Genomic DNA, 25,161 nt, shown 5'->3' on the forward strand with positions numbered 1-25,161 from the left:
TGATCACTCCATTCTTGACAGATTAGCTTTTGAAAAACAAGGGGTCCAAATAAAGTTTTTACACATGACCAGGAAAAGTAATCAAAAACCGTGGGGGCCACCGGAGGATCGGCAGTGGAGCGGCAGGGGATTTGACTGGTGAGTATTGCTTCTTAAATTTAGGTTATAACATATCCAGCAGCCTATTTCATTTCTTAATATCTCAGACAACCACTTTAAAATGCTTTGCATAAAAGAAATGCATAAAGCAAGTGACAAATAGAATTGGAAGACATGGAGACAACAGACCGCATTGACTTATACTTTGTTTCTGTCATTTTAAAGGCTAGTATAGTGCTGCATGACATTAAAGTGACCAAATCCATCATAGAACCCCTGATGGAGGTTCTTAACGCTAATGTGAAAAGAGCCTAAAACTGTACCTTGTAACTTTTTTTAAATAAAATGATAAAGTTTAAGCAAAGTTCAAGATTTTTGCAAAGATGGGTATTATATTAAATTATAATACATATAAAATGTGATTATAAATGTAACAATTAATAAAAAATATAATATAAAGGGTGGCTCATGTCATTAACAAAACAATACCTACTATAGGTTTATTGTAAGAGACAATTGTTTCTCTGCACCCCAACATTTTTTCTTAGGTTCTCTATATACTCATAAGTCAATAAATACTTTGCAGATAATAAGAGATTTTTCAGTTACTAGAAAGACTGAACAAGGAAGAAGATAATCTGAATAATAAACCGTTAATCTGCGTGCCATTTGAAACCAAACAATTGTTTCCAACAAATAAATCAACCCAGTTGTTAAGATATGTAAAAAAAAAAAGAAAAAACCGAAGTAAACAAATACATTTCTATTTAATGCAATACATAGAAAACTGTGTAGTTATAGAAGTGGGATAAGTATTTAATATAACCATGTTTCTAAATAAAAAGCAGTTTAGAATTAATGTTCGTTGGTTCCACTGGAGGAAATTATGGGAATGGAGAAATATGCTCTCCTATGCAGAACGTGGTAATACTAACTGTTAACTATTGTTATCATTGTACACACGTGTCATACCATCAATATGAATTAACCCCAATTAACCCAGATTAAATAGACCCTAGTGGCAAATAGTAAACTTTAAAAAAATCAGATCCACATAGGATTATATTCTGTTGCACACTTTTGGTCCTATTGTATTAGGAGCTCATTACTGTGCCAGTGCCAGATGTGTTGGTTGGTCGAGTCTAACCCTGCTAAACTGTATTACTTAAATTTATCAGACATCAATAAAGGGTTTATAAGAAACATTTATGACATTTTTCGAACCTCCTAACGCAGGCATAAAGTTTCAAGATCTCACCTGGTCAGTGCTTGGAGAAGCTTCTTTGAAACTTTCTGTTCCTTGTTCTGCATTATCAGCATCAATCAGGTTTTCCACAGGAACATTTCCATTTGGTTGCATGTAATTTGGTTGCATTTGGCTGCCCTCAGCAGAATCTAACGCCACACAGACATTATATGAGTACGGAAAAGGTAACGTTCCATCACTATACATGGAGAATGTCCTAGGATCAATTGGAGGATACAGATTTGTGGCGAGAGAAGAGAAGGTTGGTGAGGGTTTTGGCTGTTTACATTTTGATATAATGACCACCATCACAGTTAATATAAAAAGTAAGGAAATAAGTGCAAGTGCCACCACTAAGTATAACTGTAAGTTGTTTTGAGTTTCTTCATCTTTCAGTTGGTTGCTGATTTTTGGAAAAACAACCTGTTGAAAGTTATCTGCAATAATAAGACTCAAGGTGGTTGTAGCAGAGAGAGTGGGATCTCCATTGTCCTTCACCATCACCACAACCTTGTAATTCAGCATGTCCTTTTCCTGAAAGCTGCGTGATGTTCTGATCTCACCTGTGTGTTCACTTATCATAAAATGAGTTGTGTCTGACACGTGTATGAAGTGGTAAGAGAGCCAAGAATTATGTCCAGAGTCTGTATCCACTGCCACCACCTTAGTTATTAAAGAACCAGGCTCGGAGACATAAGGCACCATCTCAAACACAGCCGGACCTCCATTATCTGGTGATGGGTACAAGATCTTTGGTGCATTATCATTCTGATCCAATATACGGATAATTAATGTGGCATTGCTGCTCAGAGAGGGGGATCCATTGTCTGAAGCTGTGACTTCTATTATAAACTCCTTGTTCTGTTCATAATCAAATGATCTTTGGGCATAAAGAACTCCGGTCTCTATATTGATGGAGACATAAGATGACATTGATAGACTTTCTGTAATAATGCTAGAAATAGAATAAATTATTTTAGCATTGTCTCCAGTGTCAGGATCTGAGGCTTGTATACTGAATATTGAAGCTCCTGGTAAATTGTTCTCTGGCACATAAGCAACATAAGTAGATTTGGCAAATATTGGAGGGTTGTCATTGACATCTGATATTTCCAATCTAAGATTTTTTTTGCTGGAAAGTGGTGGAGATCCTCTATCTGTAGCTATAATTGTAATATTATAAGAAGATTTTTTCTCTCGGTCGATAGTATTTTTTAAAACAAGTCTATAGTAATTGTCTGAAGACAATAAATCAAAGGGAACATCATCAATAATTTGACAGTCAACATCTGCATTGTCTCCAGAATCTTGGTCTTGAACTTCAATCAGAGCTATCATTGTTCCAGGTGCAGAATCCTCAGGAATAGGAGTAGATAGTGAAGTGATGGATATTTCTGGTGCATTGTCATTCTCATCAATCACTTCTACCAGTATTTTACAATGAGCTACAAGGCCTCCTCCATCCTTGACTTGTACGGACAACTCATAATTCTTTGCTACTTCAAAATCCAAATTTCCATTGATCGTTATTTCACCAGTATTTGGGTTAATATTAAATATTTCCAAGTGATGGAATATTCCAGAAGTTTTACTTAAAGAATATGTGATTTGCGCATTGACCCCTTCATCATTGTCAGTTGCATTTAACATGATCACTGTAGAATTAACTGGGATGTTTTCCTTTAAGGTGACTTTATACATATCCTGGCTAAATATAGGGGCATTATCATTGCCATCTGTAACAATTATCTTCAGTAATGTGGTTCCAGACTTGATAGGATTTCCTCCATCCAGGACTGTTAGAATTATTTCATGAGTGCCTTGTGTCTCTCTATCTAATGGTTTCTCTAGGACAAGCTCTGGAAATTTAGTCCCAACTGTTCTGATATTTTCAGTGAGTGTAAAATACTGGTTATCACTGATGTTGTATGTCTGCACTGAATTAATACCAATATCTGGATCTTCTGCACTTTGTAAAGCAAATTTTGTTCCTACTGCTGTAAATTCAATTATTTCTAGAATTATTTTGTCATAATGAAACCGTGGAGGATTATCATTTATATCCTGAATTTCAACTTCAATTTTAAAATTATTGAAAGGATTTTCAACCACAGCATCAAATGTTAGGTAGCAGGTAACTGCTGTCTTACACAATGTCTCTCTGTCTATCCTGTCCTTAATATACAGATTTCCATTATTCAGATTTATATAGAAATATCTCTCTGAAGCTCTGGATACAATCCTCAGTTTTCTAGATGAGAGCTGCTTAATATCTAATCCAAGGTCATCTGCAATATTTGCTATAACAGAGTCTTTCCTCATTTCTTCTACAATGGAATAATGAATCTGACCAGAGACTGAATGACACAGCCAAGAAAATAAGATAGAAATTGTTACTTGCCATCTGAGTCCTTTGCTGCTCTGTATAGGAGGTTTCATGTTGTCCATCCTCAGTGAATATATTCCATAAAATATCTAGTAAGATTTTGTCATCCAATGTAAATGTTAACTAGAAAAATGTTTATAATATCTGTAATTCCCTTTTTAAATCATATTCTTAGTTCTGTGTCCAGGAGAATCCAGAAAATGGCTGTGGTTCTTTCAGCAGTTCAGCAATGTATGTAGGAGAGGAAAATACCAGTGGATTTCTAGTTCAGAATTTTTCTTCTTACTGGTTAAACAGCGGCGCTCAGAGGTGAAAATACAGAATTGCAATGTCCTTATATTATTTTATAAAGTATACATTTGGATGCAATAAAATACTTTATTTTTGTTGCTAATCATTGTTTAAATTATTAACCACCTGTCTAATTTAATTTATGTATAGTATCAGTTATCTAATATTTGTATATTCATTTTGTATATACACTATTAGGAATCAAAGAATTTTAAAAATATTTAAACCCAGAGAAAATAATGTATTTTATTTTTTTTTTTTTAAATAAAAACTGTATGGGCCTAAAGAGGTAGTACATATCAGCTCCTGGGTCAGGGTATTATAGGCTTACAAATTACCCTATGAATATAGAGAAAACTTTAACTGTAAATACATATGGCTTCATTTATCAAAAATATCTGACAGGAAAAGAAAGTGGCATTGTTGCCCATACCACAACTAATTAAAGTTCAGTTCTCATTTCGGAAACTGCTCTGAAAGAATTAAAGTTGCATTGTTATTGGCTGTTATGGGCAATGAGCCATTCTTTCTGTTAGACAGTTATAATAAATTAGCCTTATAGTGAGGAATGGAATATATCTTATAAAATGATAGTGAAGAATATTAAATGTCTCAAATATTCTTCAAAATACTATTGGCCACTTTGGTCATTATTATGTTTTTATAATATTTATAATATCTGAGACGCTTTCTCTGCTGGTTCCTCTTATTTTTGTTAGTTAAGCTTTGACGAGATAAGTTTATGATAACTTTCCTTATATTATTCTATAGGTAGAGTAAAGCAAAACATTTATCCCCATACTCTATTTTGGACTGTCTGTGCATTTAAATGGTATGAAAATTCTTTGTTTGTATGAGAAGATTTAAGGTTTCCATACCCTTGCCGACTCGCCCAGACGGATTCGTTTTTCTGCTGTGTGTTGCTGCCGGTTTCCCTGTCCATCTTTCCTCCTGCTTGCTGCCGTGATGCTCTTCAAAATCCTCCCAATTTAATCCCTGTTTCTCCAGGATTATTTTAGGCACCTATTCAGATAACCTGGTGCCTGAGCAACTTTGGTGCAACCAATTTATGTCCTGCAAAGGTTCCTGTTTGCATCCTGATACTAGTTCCTGTTTGCATCCAGATACTACACCTAGCTACCTGCTGTCAGTTATATCCAGCTATCAGCTACCAGCCTATATCTAGCTGTTTGCTACCAGCCTGTATCCAGCAATCTACTACCATCCTGTATCCAGCTATCCGCTACCAGCCTGTATCCAGCTATATACTAACATCCTGTATACAGCTATCAGCTACCAGCCTGTATCCAGCTATCTGTTATCAGCCTGCATCCAGCTATGTGCTACCAGACTGTATCCAGATATCCACTATCAGCCTGTATCCAGCTACCCGCTACCTGCTTGTATCCAGCTATCTGTTATCAGCCTGTAATCAGTTATCTGCTACCAACCTGTATCCAGCTATCCGCTGTCAGCCTGTATTCAGCTGTCTACTATTAGCCTGTATCCAGCTATCTGCTACCAGCCTGTGTCCAGCTATTCACTACCATCCTGTATCTAGCTATCCATTGCCAGCCTTTATCCAGCTATCCACTGCAAGTCTGTATCCAGCTACTCGCTACTAGTCTGCATCCTGCTACCAGTCGATATCCTGTTACCTGCCATCAGTCTGCATTCTGCTACCTACTGCCAGTCTGTATCCAACTACTTGAGACGAGCTTGAGGTTTACTACCAGTTACGAACTGTGATTACTGATCCACACCTGACTGCGAAGGTATCATCTGCCAGTGCCTGTACACTCGCTGTACTTCATCGTTGTCTCCTGGTCCACTGGGCTACTCACACCGGGAAAATCTCAAAAGGTAGCGACCTGGTAGTCTGTCCACAGCGATGTCCTAATCCCTATATGGGGGTTAAAGGTGAAGACCGGGGAGGCTACTAAAATAACGCCCTTAGAGACGGCCGTATGTCAATACGGTGGAGGAGCAAAATGAGTCCACAAACCGCTCGTCCTAACACTCCCCTTAGGTTTCTGTAACTCCATATCAAATCAGTGTATATGTGGCCATCTCTTCTCTGAAAACAAAGCCACCCCAGTGGTGAACATACACTACAGAAGTGTCTTTTGTAATCCTTCCTCATATATCAACATATTCTGAGATGTGTGGCGTGAGATAACCAGCTTTGACAAAAAACATGATTTTGCGATACTATGTCCTGAGATATCTATGCTATATGTGTCTTTGTGTTACGACCCAGTGGTTGTTATGTATAGTACAGCCTGTCAAGGATTTTGCTAGCATGTTGCAATATAGTATTGAATTTGTTTCAAGAGTCCTTTACCAAATTCAAGCAAAGGTAAGGGTAACAACACATTTGTATGTTTCATCTGTACAACTTTACATAGGCAAAAGGGACCAACACTACTATAAAAAAAAGTGCTATATATTCTATTGTCTACTTGATTTCTAGGATGGGAATGATACCCATGGCGCTTTGATGTTCACTTGACAGATTAGCTGTTGGTGAACATGGGTCCACATAATGTTCTTACACAAGGACTTACAAGACTTCTGTGGGAAAAACCTTTTAAAACCATGATACATACACAGTCCAGACTTAAGATGCTATGGCTAAAACAAAAGCATAAAGCAAGTGACTAATGGAATTTATAACATGATGGCAATGACTGACCCCATAGACTTCCATCAGGGGTCCTATTAAGGTTTCTGTCATTTCGAAGGCTATAATAGTGCTGCATGCCATCAAATGCGACCAAACCATTGAATGAGGTTCCTAATGCTAAGGATGGCTATACACATTAGATTTATGTCATCCAAACCCACAGTTTTCTGTGAGACCAGTCGAACATCTAATATGAATAGCAGTGTCACAACTTTCCCCTGTCGGCAGGTATCGCAGGAGAGAGGGGTCGAGCATGTTGAATTTTAACACGCCGATCCTTTTGTTCGTTATTAGATAAGCTGCTGCCAGATGAGTCTGGCAGCGGCTTTTTGTGAGCGTGCATGTCTGTGGGGAAGTCGGGAGAAATAGCTGTTGGCCAACAGCTATCTAAAATGTATGGCCAGTTTAATATGAGCAGAGCTAAAACTTCTTTCCTTCTCGCAACATTTTATAAAATTATAAATAATGAAATGTTAAGCTCAGGTCAGGATTTCTGCAAATTTATGTATTATATTAAAATAATAAAACACATGAAATGTAATTATAAATGTAAGAATTTCCAAAAATGGAAATTCAAGTAAATGAAGGCTTATGTCATTAACAATATAATGCTAATAATTTGGTCCTTTACATACTCATCATTCAAGAAATTTTTCGAATGATCAGAGATTTCTCAGTTAGTAGAAAGACTGAACAAGGAAGCAAATCTGAATAATAAATAATAAACCATTAATCTGTTTCTGTATGTCAATAGCAATAAAACAATTGATTCCAACAAAGAAATCCATTAAATTGATAAGTAGTTAAAAATAAACCAATGCTAAGAAACAAAAAAAAAAAAATCTATCTGATGCAATGCAGATAAAACGGTGTAGTTATATTAGTTGCATACGCAAGTAGTCAATTTAACCATATATTTAACTAAGCTGCAGTTTAGGACTACTGTTCGGCATGTTGTTGGAAATTATGGGAATGAGGGAATATGCTTCCCCTATGCAGAACGTGTTCAAGTCCGATGGTCATTGTTGTTGCTTTGTTATTATCGTTGTACACACGGCATATTATCAATATGATAATATGTTATTTTTAAATCAACCCAGATGAATTAGACCCTAGTGGCAAATAGTAGGTTTTCAAAGTCGGCCCCAAATGTGATTGTCTTTTGCAAAACTTTTTTAGCACTATCATATTGAGGACTCAACTGTGTGAGAGCATGGGTCCATTAGAAGATACTCTGGCACTCTGTTGAGCCAGTCTGATCCTTCTAATCTTTATTATTTTAACTGACCAGACATTGGTATATAGTTTATAAGGAAGAGATATAAAGATATAAGTAATATTCAATAAAATTATTATAATATTCTAAAAGTCATAATGTATGTATTTTATAGAACCTCATAACGCAGGCAGAAGATTTCAATATCTCACCTGGTCGGTGCTTGGAGAAGCCTCTTTGAAACTTTCCGCTCCTTGTTCTGTATTATCAGCATCAATAAGGTTTTCCACAGGAACATTGCCATTTGGTTGCATGTAAGTAAAGTCGCCCTCAGCCGAATCTAATGCCACACAGACATTATATGAGTACGGAAAAGGTAACGTTCCATCACTATACATGGAGAATGTCCTGGGATCAATTGGAGGATACAGATTTGTGGCGAGAGAAGAGAAGGTTGGTAAGGGTTTTGGCTGTTTACATTTTAAAATAATGACAACCATCACAGTTAATATAAAAAAAAAGGAAATAAGTGCAAGTGCCACCACTAAGTATAACTGTAAGTTGTTTTGAGTTTCTTCATCTTTCAGTTGGTTGCTGATTTTAGGAAAAACAACCTGTTGAAAGTTATCCGCAATAATAAGACTCAAGGTGGTTGTAGCAGAGAGAGTGGGATCTCCATTGTCCTTCACCATCACCACAACCTTGTAATTCAGCATGTCCTTTTCCTGAAAGCTGCGTGATGTTCTGATCTCCCCTGTGTGTTCACTTATCACAAAATGAGTTGTGTCTGACACTTGTATGAAGTGGTAAGAGAGCCAAGCGTTATGTCCAGAGTCTGTATCCACTGCCACCACCTTAGTTATTAAAGAACCAGGCTCGGAGACATAAGGCACCATCTCAAACACAGCCGGACCTCCATTATCTGGTGATGGGTACAATATCTTTGGTGCATTATCATTCTGATCCACTATACGGATAATTAATGTGGCATTGCTGCTCAGAGAGGGGGATCCATTGTCTGTAGCTGTGACTTCTATTATAAACTCCTTGCTCTGTTCATAATCAAATGATCTTTGGGCATAAAGAACACCGGTCTCTATATTGATGGAGACATAAGATGACATTGATAGACTTTCTGTAATAATGCTGGAAACTGAATAAATTATTTTTGCATTATCTCCAGTGTCAGGATCTGAGGCTTGTAAACTGAATATTGAAGCTCCTGGTAAATTGTTCTCCGGCACATATGCAATATAAGTAGATTTGGAAAATATTGGTGGGTTGTCGTTGACATCTGAGATTTCCAATCTAAGAGTTTGTTTGCTGGAAAGTAGTGGAGATCCTCTATCTGTAGCTATAATAGTAAAATTATAGGAAGATTTTTTCTCTCTGTCTATAGCAGTTTGTAAAACAAGTCTATAGTAACTGTCTGAAGACAATAAATCAAAGGGAACATCTTCAAGAATTTCACAGTCAACATCTACATTGTCTCCAGAATCTTGGTCATGAACTTCAATCAGAGCTATCATTGTTCCAGGTGCAGAATCCTCAGGAATAGGAGTAGATAGTGAAGTGATGGATATTTCCGGAGCATTGTCATTCTCATCCATCACTTCTACCAGTATTTTACAATGAGCTACAAGGCCACCTCCATCTTTTGCTTGTACAGACAATTCATAATTCTTTGCTACTTCAAAATCCAAGTTTCCGTTGATCGTGATTTCACCAGTATTTGGGTTAATAGTAAATATTCCTGTTTGTTGAACATTTCCAGATGTTTTACTTAAAGAATATGTGATTTGCGCATTAACCCCTTCATCATTGTCAGTTGCATTTAACATGATCACTGTAGAATTAACTGGGATGTTTTCCTTTAAAGTGACTTTATACATATCTTGGGTAAATATAGGGGCATTATCATTGACATCTATAACAATTATCTTCAGTAATGTTGTTCCAGACTTGATAGGATTTCCTCCATCCAGGACTGTTAGAATTATTTCATGAGTATCTTTTGTCTCTCGATCTAATGGTTTCTGTAGGACAAGTTCTGGAAATGAAGTTCCATCTGTTCTGATATTCTCAGTTAATGTAAAATACTGGTTATCACTGATCTTGTATGTCTGCACTGAATTAATACCAATATCTGGATCTTCTGCACTTTGTAAAGCAAATTTTGTTCCTACTGCTGTAAATTCAATTATTTCCAAAATTATTTTGACATAATGAAACTGTGGAGGATTATCATTTATATCCTGAATTTCAACTTTAATTTTAAGATTATTGAAAGGATTTTCAACCACAGCATCAAATGTTAAGAAACAAGAAGCTTCTGCCCCACACAATGTCTCTCTGTCTATCCTGTCCTTAATATACAGATTTCCATTATACAGATTTATATAGAAATATCTGTCTGAAGCTCTGGATACAATCCTCAGTTTTCTAGATGAGAGCTGCTTAATATCTAATCCAAGGTCATCTGCAATATTTGCTATAACAGAGTCTTTCCTCATTTCTTCTACAATGGAATAATGAATCTGACCAGAGACTGAATGACACAGCCAAGAAAATAAGATAGAAATTGTTACTTGCCATCTGAGTCCTTTGCTGTCCTGTATAGGAGGTTCCATTGTGTCCATCCTCAGTGATTATATCCCATAAAATATCCAGTAAGACTTTGCCATTCAATGTAAATATTAAGCAGAATTTTTTTTATGATATCTGTAATTCTTCTTTTAAATCATATTCTTAGTTCTGTGTCCAGGAGAATCCAGAAAATGGCTGTGGTTCTTTCTGCAGATCAGCAATGTATGTAGGAGAGGAAAATACCAGTGGATTTCTAGTTATGCATTTTTCTTCTTACTGGTTAAACAGCGGCGCTCAGAGGTGAAAATACAGAATTGCAATGTTCTTAAATTATTTTATAAAGTATGCATTTGGAATTATTAAAATACTTTATTTTTATTGCCATTTAGTTTTTTTTAAATATTAAGCACATGTCTAATTCTCTTTATGTTTCTTTTTATCAGATATGTAATATTTTTATATTTATGTTGTATATACAATATCAGGACTCAAAAGCTTTTGCAAATATTTAAACCCAGAGAAACTGATTTATTAAACAAAAACTTTATGGGCCTATAGATGTAGTACATATCAGCTCCTGGATTAGATTATTATAGGCTTACAAATTACCCTATGAATATGGAGCAAACTTTAACAGTAAAAAAAGGACTTCATTTATCAAAAATATCTGACAGGAAAAAAATAATAACCTTGTTGCCTATACCACAACTAATAAAATTTCAGCTCTTATTTCAGAGAATGCGCTGAAAGAATTAAAGTTGCATTGTTATTGGCTGTTATGGGCAACAAGGCCATTCTTTCTGTTAGACAGTTTTAATAAATGAGGCTTATAGTGAGGAATGGAATATATCTTATAAATGATAGTGAAGAATATTAAATGTCTCAAATATTCTTTAAAATACTATTGTTGAATTTGCTCATTATTATAATTTTTGTAAATAGTTAATTTTCCATATATTACAAATATCTGAGAAGCTTTCTATGCTAGTTCCTCAAATTTTTGTTAGTTAAAAGGTTTTTCTGACAACTGATAACCTATCCACCGGATAGGTCATCAGTATATGATCGGTGTGGGTCCGACACCTGGACTCTGCACCGATTAGCTGTTTTGGCTGCCTCTGGGCACCGGATGTTTTGAACAGTAGATGGAGCTGGAAGGAGATGGCTCAGACCACTGCAAAGCGGCCGTTCGGCAGAACTGCGGCTCTGCTCCTATTCACTTGCATAGGAGCAGAGCTGCATTAATGCAGCTCGGCTGCTATTCTTTGAGCGGAGCCATCTGCTTACAACAATAATGTCCAATGCCTGGAGGCAGACGCAGCAGCTGAACGATGTGGGGTACAGGTGTCGGAACTGCACCAATCATAAACTGATGACCTGTCTGGTGGATAGGTCATCAGTTGTCTGAACAGGGAAAACCCCTTTAAGCTCTGACGAGATACGTTTATGATAACTTTCCTTATATTATTCTATATTTAGAGTAAAGCAAAACATTCATCCCCATCCTGTATTTTAGATTGTCTATGCATTTAAATAGTACTCCATGAAAATTCTTTGTTTATATGAGATGATACAAGGTTGCCAAACACTTTATATTTTGTTATTCATTCCCACAACAAATCTAGACTTCCCTGTAAAGCCTGTGGCGAGTGCTGCACCTGCTGGCGGTCCCTGTTGCTGACCCTCTTAACTGCCCTGCCGGCGGCCTAGTTTTTCTGCTCTGTGTGGCCGCCGGCGTCTCTGTCCTGCCTTTCTTCCTGCTCACTGCCTCATTGCTCTTCAAAGTCCTCCCAATCCAACCCCTGTTGCTCTAGGACTATTTAAGGCACCTCCTCAGATCACCTGGTGCCTGAGCAACTTTGGTGTAACCTAGTTATGTTCTGCAAAGGTTCCTGTTTGCATCCTTATACTAGTCCGCACCTCGCTACCTGCTGTCAGTTGTGTCCAGCTATCCGCTACCAACCTGTATCCAGCTATCTGCTACCAGCCTGTATCCAGCTATCCGCTACCAGCCTGTATCCAGCTACCTGTTATGTACCTGTATCCAGCTATGTGCTACCAGCCGGTATCCAGCAATCCACTACCAACCTGTATCCAGCTATCAACTACCAGCCTGTATCCAGCTATCCACTACCATCCTTTATCCAGCTATCTATTGCTAGCCTGTACCCACTGCCAGTCTATATCCATCTACTCGCTACCAGGCTGCATCCTGCTCGCTGCTACCAGTCCGTATCCTGTTACCCGCCATCAGTCTGCATTATGAAACCTACTGCCAGTCTGTATCCAACTACCTGAGATGAGCCTGAGGTTTACTACCAGTTATGAACTGTGACTACTGATCCACACTTGCCTGCGAAGGCATCATCTGCCAGTGTCTGTACACTCGCTGTACTTCATTGTTGTCTTCTGGTCCACTGGGCTAATCACACCAGGACCATCTCAAAAGGTAGTGACCCGTTGGTCTCTCCACAGCGAAGTTCAGATCCTCATATGGGGGTGAAGAACGAGGAAGCTACTAAGACAATGCCCTTAGAGGTGGCCGTAAGTCAAACCAGTGGAGGAGCACTATTGGTCCACAAATTGATGGTCCTAACACTCCCTTTAGGTTTCTGTAACCCCAAATCAAATCAGTGTATATGTGGCCATCTCTATTCTGAAACAAAGCCACCCCAGTGGTGAATATACCCTACATATCTCAACAGATTCTGAGATGTGTGGTGCGAGATAACCAGCATTGAAAAAAAACATGGTTTTGCGATACTATTTTATGAGAGATCTATGCTATATGTGTTGCCACCCAGTGTCTGTGATGTGCAGTACAGCCTGTCAAGGGTTTTGCTAGCATGTCACGAAATTATATTGAATTTGTTTCATGAGTCCTTTACCAATTTGAATCAAAGATAAGGGTGGACAAATTTGTATGTTTCATCTGAGCAGCTTTACATAGGCAAAAGGGACCACCGCTACTATAAAAAAAATGCTATATATTCTATTGTCTACTTGATTTCAAGGATGGGACTGTGAATGATACCCTTGGCTCTTTGATGTTCACTGCTCTCTTGACAGATTAGCTGTAGGTTAACATGGGTCCACATAATGTTCTTACACAAGGACTTACAAGACTTCAGTGGGAAAAACCTTTTAAAAACATGATACATGCACACTCCAGACTTAGGATGCTATGGCTAAAACAAAAGCATAAAGCAAGTGACAAATGGAATTGGAAGAGCCACTAGCCTCAAATATATAACTTGGTGGCGACGACTGACCTCATTGACTTATATCCATGAGGGATTCTATAGGTTTCTGTCATTTCGAAGGCTATAATAGTGCTGCATGACGTCAAAATTGACCAAACCACTGAATGATGTTCCTAATGTTAAGGATGGCCATACACATTAGATTTATGTCAGCCAAACCCATAGTTTTCCGCGAGACCAGTGGACCATCTAATATGTATAGTGGCATCCCAACTCTCCCCTCTCAGCTGTTGTCGCTGGAGAGAGGGTTCGAGCATGTTGAATTTAAAGATGCCGATTCTTTTGTTCGTTATTAGATAAGCTGCTGCCAGATGAGTCTGGCAGTGGCTTTTTCCCTAAGACCACAGGGAGCATGCATGTGTATGGGGAAGTCTGGAGAAATAGCTGTTGGCCGACAGCTATCTAAAATGTATTGCTAGCTTAATAAAACTTAATAAAACTTCTTTCCTTCTCGCAACATTTTATAAAATCATAAAGAATGAAATGTTAAGCTGAGGTCTTGATTTCTGCAAATTTATGTTTTATACCAAAGTAATAAAACATATAAAATATAATTATAAATGTAAGAATTCACAAAAACAAAAACAGCATTTCAAGTAAATGAAGGCTTATGTCATTAACAATATAATACTCAGGTAGAGTGTAAGAGACAATCAATTCTCGGCACCCCATATTTTTTCTGAGGTTCTTTACACACTCATCACTCAAAAAACTTTGGAAATGATGAGAGAATTCTCAGTTAGTAGAAAGCCTGAACAAGGAAGCAAATCTTAATAATAAATAATGACCCATTAATCTTTTTTGTATGCCAATAGTAAGAAAACAAAGAAATCCATTAAATTGATATCAAACCTATGCTAAGAAACCAATTAACAATTCTATGTAATGCAGAGAAAACTGTGTAGCTATATATGTTGCCTAAGTAGTCAATATAACCATATTCTTAACTAAGCTGCAGTTTAGGACTATTTGTTGTTGGGCACGCTGGTGGAAATGATGGGGATGAGGGAATATGCTTCCCCTATGCAGAACGTGTTCATGCTCAATGTTCATTGTTGTTGCTTTGTTATTATAGTAGTACACGCGACATATCATCAATATGATAATATAAGTTATTTGTAAATCAACCTAGATGAATTGGACCCTAGTGGCCAATAGTAGGCTTCAAAGTCAGCTCCAAATGTGATTGTCTTTTGCGAAACCCTTTTAGTACTATTATATTAAGGACTTATTAATGTGTGAGAGCATGGGCCCATCAGAAGATCCTCTGGCACTCTGTTCAGCCAGTCTGACTCCTTTAATCTGTATTATTTTAACTGATATATAGTTTATAAGGAACAGATATAAAGATATAAGTAAAATTCAATAAAGTTATTATAATATTTTGAAAGTTATAATGTAACCTCATGCAATAGGCAGAAGGTTTCAAAATCTCACCTGGTCAGTGCTTGGAGAAGCTTCTTTGAAACTTTCCGCTCCTTGTTCTGTATTATCAGCATCAATCAGGTTTTCCACAGGAACATTTCCATTTGGTTGCATGTAAGTAAAGTCGCCCTCAGCAGAATCTAACGCCACACAGACATTATATGAGTACGGTAAAGGTAATGTTCCATCACTATACATGGAGAATGTCCTGGGATCAATTGGGGGATACAGATTTGTGGCGAGAGAAGGGAAGGTTGGTGAGGGTTTTGGCTGTTTACATTTTGATATAATGACCACCATCACAGTTAATATAAAAAGCAAGGAAATAAGTGCAAGTGCCACCACTAAGTATAACTGTAAGTTGTTTTGAGTTTCTTCATCTTTCAGTTGGTTGCTGAGTTTAGGAAAAATAACTTGTTGAAAGTTATCCGCAATAATAAGACTTAAGGTGGTTGTAGCAGAGAGAGTGGGATCTCCATTGTCCTTCACCATCACCACAACCTTGTAATTCAGCATGTCCTTTTCCTGAAAGCTGCGTGATGTTCTGATCTCCCCTGTGTGTTCACTTATCACAAAATGAGTTGTGTCTGACACTTGTATGAAGTGGTAAGAGAGCCAAGCGTTATGTCCTGAGTCTGTATCCACTGCCACCACCTTAGTTATTAAAGAACCAGGCTCGGAGACATAAGGCACCATCTCAAACACAGCCGGACCTCCATTATCTGGTGATGGGTACAAGATCTTTGGTGCATTATCATTCTGATCCAATATACGGATAATTAATGTGGCATTGCTGCTCAGAGAGGGGGATCCATTGTCTGAAGCTGTGACTTCTATTATAAACTCCTTGTTCTGTTCATAATCAAATGATCTTTGGGCATAAAGAACTCCGGTCTCTATATTGATGGAGACATAAGATGACATTGATAGATTTTCTGTAATAATACTGGATATTGAATATATTATTTTTGCATTGTCTCCAGTGTCAGGATCTGAGGCTTGTAAACTGAATATTGAAGCTCCTGGTAAATTGTTCTCCGGCACATAAGCAACATAAGTAGATTTGGAAAATATTGGTGGGTTGTCATTGACATCTGATACTTCCAATGTAATAGTCCTTCTACTAGACAGTAGGGGAGATCCTCTATCAGTAGCTATGATTGTAATGTTATATATTGGTACTATTTCTCTGTCCAATGCAGTTCTTGAAATAATTCTGTAGTAATTATCAGATGACAACAATAAATTAAAAGGGAAATCTTCTACAATTTGACAGTCAATGTCTCCATTGTCTCCTGAATCTTTATCATGAACTTCAATCAGAGCTATCATTGTTCCAGGTTCAGAATCCTCAGGAATGGGAGTAGATAGTGAAGTGATGGATATTTCCGGAGCATTGTCATTCTCATCAATCACTTCTACCAATACTTTAGCATGGGCAGCAAGGCCTCCTCCATCCTTTGCTTGTACAGAGAGTTCATAATTTTTGGTTTCCTCAAAATCCAAATATCTCTCAGTTTTTATTTCACCCTTTATGGGGTGGATACTAAACATCCCTGTATGATGTATAGTTCCTGATGTTTTGGTGAATGAATAAGTGATCTGTGCATTGACTCCCTCATCTATGTCAGTTGCATTTAATATAAGTACTGTGGAATTAACTGGAATTGTTTCTTTAAGAGTGACTTTATATAAATTTTCAGTAAATAGAGGGGCATTATCATTAGCATCAGTCACGATGACATTAACTAAAGCAGTCGCAGATCTTGTAGGATTTCCTCCATCCATAGCTGTTATAAATAATTCATGAATATTTTGCATCTCTCGATCTAATGGTTTCTCTAACAGAAGTTCAGGTGATTTACTCCCATCAGGGTTAATACTTTCACCAAGGCTAAAATACTGGTTATCACTGAGCTTATATGTCTGCACTGAATTAATACCAATATCTGGATCTTCTGCATTTTGTAACACAAATCTTGCTCCTGCTGATGTAAATTCAATAATTTCTAAAACAAACTTGTCATGAAAAAAGTGTGGAGAATTATCATTTATATCCTGAATTTCAACTTTCACCTTAAAAATATTAAAGGGCCTTTCAACCACAGCATCGAATGTTAGGTAGCATGAATCTTCTGCCCCACACAATGTCTCTCTGTCTATCCTGTCCTTAATATATAGATTTCCATTATCCAGATTTACATAGAAATATCTCTCTGAAGCTCTGGATACAATTCTCAGTTTTCTAGATGAGAGCTGCTTAATATCTAATCCAAGGTCATCTGCAATATTTGCTATAACAGAGTCTTTCCTCATTTCTTCTACAATGGAATAATGAATCTGACCAGAGACTGAATGACACAGCCAAGAAAATAAGATAGAAATTGTTACTTGCCATCTGAGTCCTTTGTGTTTCTGTTGATAAGGCTTCATTTTCAGCTCTTTAGAAATATCTATAATCCAGTAGGAAAATATAGAGTAATAAAATGAAAACATAAAAATATAGACAGAGAGAATCCAGAAAATGCCTGTGCTTCTTCTTGCTGATCTGCAGTATGTGAGAAATAAAAAAAAGAGTGGATCTCTAGGTCTACAATATCATCTGCTTCTTATTGGTTAAACAGCGGCGCTCTGAGGTAAAAGTGAGGAATTGCAGTACCTTATGTACAGTCAATAATGTAAGCTTATAATGTAGGGTTTAATGTATCATTTATTAAGTATTTAATATATAAAATATTATATGTATATTTCTTTTTGATTGAAAAGGCAGTTTTCTTTATGTTATTATGTTCATCATGATTTCATACAGCAGAATATACCTGTCACTGTGCAAATATAAAAACTTTGTTTTATTTTTTATTACTTTATTTATTTTTTATAACTCAGTGATTGAGATGAGTTTATATTTATAATGAAAATGATAATATTTTCTTAACCCCTTAATGACCTGGCCATTTTGCGCGTTAATGACCAAGGATTATTTTTTGTTTTCTCACGGTCGCATTCCAAGAGTCGTAACTTTTTTTTATTCCGTTGGCATAGCCGTATAAGGGCTTGTTTTTTGCAGGATGAGTTGTATTTTTTCAATTGTACCATTTTTGGATGCATATAATATTTTGATTAACTTTTATTAACTTTATTTTAGGAGAGAAGTGAAAATAAGCATCTATTCCAGCAATGATTTTCACGTTATAAATTTAAGCCGTTTGCTATGCAACATAAGTAACATGTTACCTTTATTCTATTGGTCGGCCCGATTACGAGGATATCTAATTATATATAAATTATATAAAGGTTTTATATGTTTTTCTACGTTTGCACAATAAAAACCCTTTTAGTAAAAAATTACTTGTTTTTGCATCGCCGCATTCCAAGAGCCGTAACTTTTTATTTTTCTGTTGTTGTGGCCGTATGTGGGCTTGATTTTTGCATGCCAAGGTGTAGTTTTCATTAGCACTATTTTGGGGTACATGGGGCTTATTGATTAACGTTTATTTTATTTTTTATGGGGGGGAATGGGAGAAAATAAAGAATTTTGCGGTGTTTATTTGCGTTTTGTTTGGACGCCGTTCATCCGGCGGTTTAATTAATGTGTTAATTTTATTGTTCGAGTCGTTCCAATCGCAGGGATACCATATATGTGTATGTGTTATTTGTTTTGACACTTTTACTAAATAAAATCACTTTTTGGGGAAAAAAACTCATTTTATTTTATCTTTACTGTAATCTTTTTTTTTCATAAACTTTTTTGAACTTCTTTAAAAAAAAAATTTAGTCCCACTAGGAGACTTCACCATGCGATCTGCTGATCGCTTATATAATGTTTTAGTATACTTAGTATACCAAAGCATTATTGCCTGTCAGTGTAAAACTGACAGGCAATCTATTAGGCCATGCCCCTAACATGGCCTAATAGGCAGCTGCTGAAGACAGATCCGGGGGCCTTTGTTAGGCCCCTAACTGCCATGGATACCAAATGGTGCCCCGCGATTTCTTTGCGGGGGCTACTGTGGGGTGACAGAGGGAGCTTTCTCCTTCTGTCAAACACATTAGATGCCGCTGTCGCTATTGACAGCTGCATCTAATGGGTTAAACTGCTGGAATCGGAGTGCAATTCGATTACGGCAGTTGCGGCAGGCTGGCAGTATCCACGCGATCAGAGGACGGATATATCCGTGCTTATGCGGGAACTAGCATCTGCATAGGACAGATATATGTGTCCTTTGTCGTAAAGGGGTTAAGCTTTCAAAATGCTATTTTTCTGTTGTCATTTGTGTTGTATGGCATGCAATGATATTTGCAATAGATGAATACCTATATTTTTAAATATCATTTATATTTTTATTTGTAGAAGTTAGATTATAGTATTCACAAAAATATGATTTTTTTATGAACAGTTTGAAATAAACAAATGTGTTTAGTATCTACAGTATATAGTGCGTAGAGCTCTTGTATACCCTTTACACTAATCACAATTATGGTGGTGGCAGGCAGTTGCCACATCATGACAAGTATAGTCATCAAGCTGATTGTGCGGTCACTGCTACTGTGGAGCGGGGCAACGGCTGTAATAGAAAGCAGCAACCCCGCTCTAACGGGCGGAGATCAGAGGAACCACTGATTACTTCTGGTAAACCTTTTAATGCCGTGATCAATGCTGAGGGAAAGACTGAGGGGGGACCCTCCTTTAATCGCGTCACATGGAATTCCTGTGATACGATCGCTGCACATATTTTGTATAAATAAAAACACAGTAATGTTTAAAAAAAAAGCAGAAAAAAAACAACACATAAACGTGCATATTTTACAATGAATATACTTTATTAAATATAAGTACCAAAACATTAAATCATATATACATATTATGTATACACATATAAGTTATATCCACCGGAATTGAAAGAAAAAAAATAAAACAATTGTTCTGGTTCTCAAGGCAAAAATTGTCCCATTCCTCAAGGTAACAATATTATAGGTGATACATTCTCTTTACAGGGGTTGGCTAAGTTCTTAGACTGTATATATTGCCCACCTGTCATGAAATAAATAGTACTAACATTTACTGATAACATCTGTGCTCTTAACCTTCCTGAGGGGGGCCCGGAGGCGTATACATAGTTGGTGCAGTCCTGTCTCTTTTGTATTATAGCAGTAGCAGTCACATGATATAATCACATGACCGCTTGTCTTTAGCTTTCCCTGCTTGCACATTCTCACACACAGAGAAATGTTTATATATGTAAAGGATCTGCCAGGCACAGCTTCTGTGTCAACGCCCATAGGTAATCAGTCTGCACCTGCTTCTATGTCTGTGAGACTGACTCCATCTTCCACCACTCAGGATGGCAGGCTTAGGAGTGGGAGAGCCTATCACAGCCTGGCCAGATGGAGTTAGCTCCCGCCCTCTGTCTATTTATACCTGCTTTTCCTGTTCCTCCTTGCTTGTGATTCTTCTTGTTTGGTTTCCTGGCCCTGCTGCAGCTTCTTGAACTATTTGTCCCTGCTTCACACTGACCCTGGCTTACTGACTACTCTCCTGCTCTGTGTTTGGTACCTCACACACTCCTGGTTTGACTCGTCTCGTTCACCTCTATTGTTGCTCACAGTGTTGCCGTGGGCAACTGCCCCATTTCCCTTAGCTTCTGTGTACCCTTGTCTGTTTGTCCGTCGTGCACTTATTGAGCATAGGCACTGTCGCCCAGTTGGACCCCGTCGCCTAGGGTGGGTCGTTGCAAGTAGGCAGGGACTGAGTGGCGGGTAGATTAGGGCTCACTTGTCTGTTTCCCTACCCCCATCATTACAATATAGTTCAGTATGAATAAGCACTTCTATGTATTTCATGTACTTCATAGGTGAGCAATATTTATTAGAAACTTCTCAACCACTGTAAGATGGTACATGTAAGCTTTCACATAAGTTAGGGCCTTTTAACATCTGCGCTGGAGGCTCCGTTATCCCTCTACATTTATTTAAAGTTTTATGGATACATTGTAATAACAGCAGGAATCTAGAACACAATGAATGTGCTAGGTCAATAAGAATGCACTAGCATGCAAAGTATGAAGTCTGGAAAGACAGAATAATTGATGTTAAAGTGATAAGGGGAATGGGCGATATACAGTTAGTCCGATCTTAGAATTTTTTCCAAAGTCTGTAAGACTTCATCCATGCAACCTATAAACAGTCAAATAGTCTTAGAGCATTCATAAAAAGTGAAGGTTACAAAGTGTTAAAAAACTGTACAATGTAGTAATATTGCTTAACAAAAAAATAGAAAAAGACCCTAGTAGTTGGCGGGTAAAAAACTTTGAATATATAGAAAAATTGCCAGAGGAAATAGAAAACCGTTTTTTTCTCCAACTACTTACTACCTAGTAGAATAATTAAATTATAAAAAAAATACCTTTATTTAACCCCTTATGGACACAGCCAATTTTGGCCTTGAGGACAGAGCAATTTTTTTACATTTCCCTCTTTGCATCCCGACGCTCATAACTCTTTTATTTTTGGTACGACGTAGTTGTATGAGACTTTGTTTTTTGCGGGACGAGTTGTACTTTATGTAGGTACCACTTTTTGGTACATAATACATTATCGTTTAATTTCTATACATTTTTATTTTGGCGAAAATGCCGAAAAAAAGAAGTTGCGCAGCAGTTTTAATATTTTTTTTTTTACACCATACACCAATCATCATAAATAATGTTAGACATTTGTTGTACAGGTTGTTACGGTCATGGCGATAGCAAATATGTCTATATTATTTCATGTTTTTGGACTTCTATTTTAAAAAGTTTATTTATTATAAAAAATGTGTGTTTCTGTGTATTTTTTTAACTTTTTATTTATTTATTTATCATAAAAAATGTTTTACATTCATTTAACTTTTTTTTTTAATCCCATAAAGTGATTTATCATTTTGATTTTGATTTTGTAACTGTAACGTACTGGCATAGATCTATATGCCAGTACATTAGCCTGTGTACTGATTGTACACAGGCAGTTGTTAGGGCATACCTCAGTATGCCGTAACAACAGGAAATAAGTTCAGACAGCCCTGGGGTCCTTCAATGGACTCTGGGCTGTCTGGCCATACAGGTTGTGGGCTTTGATCGTGTCACAGTTATTTTCTGTGACGCAATCAAAGTGCAGTCCCCTCTCTTTGAATGCCGCGATCAGCTTTCATTGCGGCGTTCAAAGGGTTAACGGCGGAGAGATGTTTCTCTCCTCTCCGCTTTCAGAGCGGGCCGTGGCTGTGTATTACAGCCCCTGCCCCACTCTCAATAGCACGCAGAGACGGCTGTCACACAGGATGAGAATGCTCGTCCTAATGCGCGAAGTGCTCGCCGCTCAGGACGAGCATACTTGTCCTGTGTCGGCAACCAGTTAAATCAAGTAGGGACAAACAACATAGAATTTAAAACTACAATGTGTGCCAACCAGTAATAGTATCAAAGTTCCTATGCCATACAAGAGATAAAAGCAACCCAATGCAAATCATCAGCACTAAGTAAAAGTGCTAGCTGTAGTCAATAGTAAAGGTCAGCTGTTAACATTGCTCTAAAATAGGATAAATATAGCCCCCCCCCCCTGGCAATTTTTCTATGTATATAGTAATATTGTTCACCACTATAAGGTACAGAAATAAATGAACACAGTATTAATGCCGTACCCAGGACAATATTGATTGCCAATTTAAGAACAGCATATTTTATTATAAGATTCGGACTATATTATGGTACACAATAGTAGAGTATAAGGATCCTGACATTAGAACAGGACACCGGGTTTAGTTCCAGTTTGGCACTTCTCTGTATTACTTTACCTAATATGTTTTATTGTTCTTTATAAATTTATATTTATTGTATGTTAAAAAGTAAAAGGAGCAAATATCTTAAAACAGTATTTCACATTGAGGGAGATCAAGCAAGGCAAGAATGAGAACTGTCCAATCCTTGTATGAAAGTCCAGAAAGTCCAGTACTACCAGTTGTATATAACATCCTCTGTTGTCCTTATAGCCGTTGGACTGGTAGCCTGATGAAATCTGGGAGATTCTGGTAAGGGCCAAAACCCACAGCATCAGAACATTTCTGGTGTTGATTTAGCTCTTTTGCAGTTATATGTCTCATATAGATTGTTCTAGCATAGAATTCAAGTCTGCTTCTCAATTGGCCACATAAGAAAGTGAAAAATCATAGGAGGTAGAAAGTAAGTTTGAGTAGATAGAAGAGACCATGCCATGATGGTCAGCATTTCATAAATAAGGTAAAAACTAAACATCATGTGTTTTATTTAAAAATGGAGGTAATGAGAAGTTTTATTTGGAGAGAGTAGAACATTTCTCCTGAAAAATTCCAAAATCGATCACAAATGGATGTGAAAGTGTCAACCATATTAAAGATGAGCCGATCCATTCATCAAAACAGGAAGCACAAACTTGTCCTTGGTAAAATAGGGTGTTAAGACATATGGAAACTAATAGAGAATGAGGGGAAATTAGGTCTCTTGAATATTTGACACTACCTCAAATTTTGTGGGAATATTGTATTGAGGGTTTATGGATATGGAGGTGAGTGGAGCAAGTGTCCATAGCAGGGAATCCAAATGTTCAGTATATACAGGCTTTCATGATATTGACATAGAGCTTCAGTCGTGGTATGGTACAGTATGTGGCGGTTTGACAGCATTGTTGACTCAGGTATAGTAGGCAACAGCTTCTCAGTGGTCAAAAACTGGTATAAAATGAACAATATGTAAATGATGTGATGCCGAAATAAAAGCATTCTGCATTACAATAAATAGATATCAATTAGTAGAATAACCTGATGGCAACTTTTTAAGGGGTAGTTTACATTTTAGACAGATATCCTAATATAACTTTTCAAATTCTCTTACATACAGTATGTAGTAGCAATAAACTTTAAACTGCTTCTCGGTTAGTAATGTGCATGCTATGCTACGTCTTTTATGTTTAGGCAATTTTACACAAACAATCCCAAAATGCTACCGTGTATTAAGAAAAATATGGTCACGTGGTTGGTGTCTCTGTTGCTGTAGCTTCATTCATATGGGAGGTATGTAGCCCAGAGCCATAGGGGATTAGCCAGGTACCAAAGGTGCTGTTGGGCTGCTCCACTTGCAGGTATGGTGTCATGCCATGTGGTTCTACATCTAATAATAATAGGTTTAAACAGTTAATGAAGTGTGTAATGTTAATTTTTTTACTCAAATACCTGCCAGCCACAAATTTTAAGAATATGTTATAATTAAATTAATTGTAAAATCTCTACATCACTTACTTGCACAACAGAGTCATCGGGCACAGCTTCTTTTTCAGTTTTAAGTCCAAGTCCAGAATCATTAGTGTCTGTTAGATTTTTAAAACAGGGACATTTGTTGTCAAGTAGATGAAGTCACTTAACATCCAGAGCAACAAAGGCATTGTATGAGTAAAGCAGAGGAACAGTTCTATTACCATACATGGAAAGCAGTTTGGGGTGAACAAGAGGATAGAGATTGGAATCGTAATAGCAGCTACTATAAGGGTATGTTCACACGGCTTATTTTCGGCTGATTTTCGGGGCGTAAACGGCCAAAAAATGGCCGAAAAATGGGAAGCAGAACACCTCCAAACATCTGCCCATTGATTGAAATGGAAAAAAACGTTGTTCTGCTCCGATTGGCCGTTTTTTTACACGGCCATTTTGAAAACAGCTGCGTAAAAAAAGGCCCATGAAAAAGAAGTGCATGTCACTTCTTGAGCCGTTTTTGGAGCCATTCTATAGAAAAACATCTCCAAAAACGGCCGTAAAAAACGCAGCGAAAAACGCGAGTTTGCTTAAAAAACGGCTGAAAATCAGGAGCTGTTTTCCCTTGAAAACAGCTTTGAATTTTCAGAAGTTTTGGATTTTGTGTGTGCACATACCCTAATGGTTATAATAAAGAACAAGGAAGGCAATGC

General features: G+C 37.2%; 1 protein-coding gene, 1 long non-coding RNA gene and 1 pseudogene across 4 annotated transcripts in view; all 3 read right to left on the minus strand.

The window, feature by feature from the left end:
• LOC142748889 (protocadherin gamma-C5-like) overlaps positions 1 to 10,715 on the minus strand; it is a 352,928-nt gene extending 342,213 nt beyond the window's left edge. The window contains exon 1 of one of the 2 annotated variants that reach the window (XM_075856238.1): positions 8,137 to 10,715. In XM_075856238.1, the coding sequence (XP_075712353.1) occupies positions 8,137 to 10,563 (2,427 nt within the window). In that variant the 5' untranslated portion in view covers positions 10,564 to 10,715. Of the gene's footprint in view, positions 1 to 1,357; positions 4,020 to 8,136 lie in introns of those variants that run through there. The other variant, XM_075856226.1, reaches the window with a different exon arrangement.
• A 4,483-nt stretch (positions 10,716 to 15,198) lies between these two features.
• Positions 15,199 to 17,736, minus strand: LOC142750358 (protocadherin gamma-B2 pseudogene; annotated as a pseudogene).
• A 2,262-nt stretch (positions 17,737 to 19,998) lies between these two features.
• Positions 19,999 to 25,161, minus strand: part of LOC142750951 (uncharacterized) — a 45,664-nt gene continuing 40,501 nt past the window's right edge. For both annotated transcript variants that reach the window (XR_012882650.1, XR_012882649.1), the window contains 2 exons: positions 24,500 to 24,567; positions 19,999 to 24,371 (listed from right to left, as the gene is read on the minus strand). This is a non-coding gene — a long non-coding RNA (uncharacterized LOC142750951). The remainder of the gene's footprint in view (positions 24,372 to 24,499; positions 24,568 to 25,161) is intronic.

The sequence above is a fragment of the Rhinoderma darwinii genome, chromosome 3 (genome assembly GCF_050947455.1).
Source record: "Rhinoderma darwinii isolate aRhiDar2 chromosome 3, aRhiDar2.hap1, whole genome shotgun sequence".
NCBI classification, from domain to species: domain Eukaryota; kingdom Metazoa; phylum Chordata; class Amphibia; order Anura; family Rhinodermatidae; genus Rhinoderma; species Rhinoderma darwinii.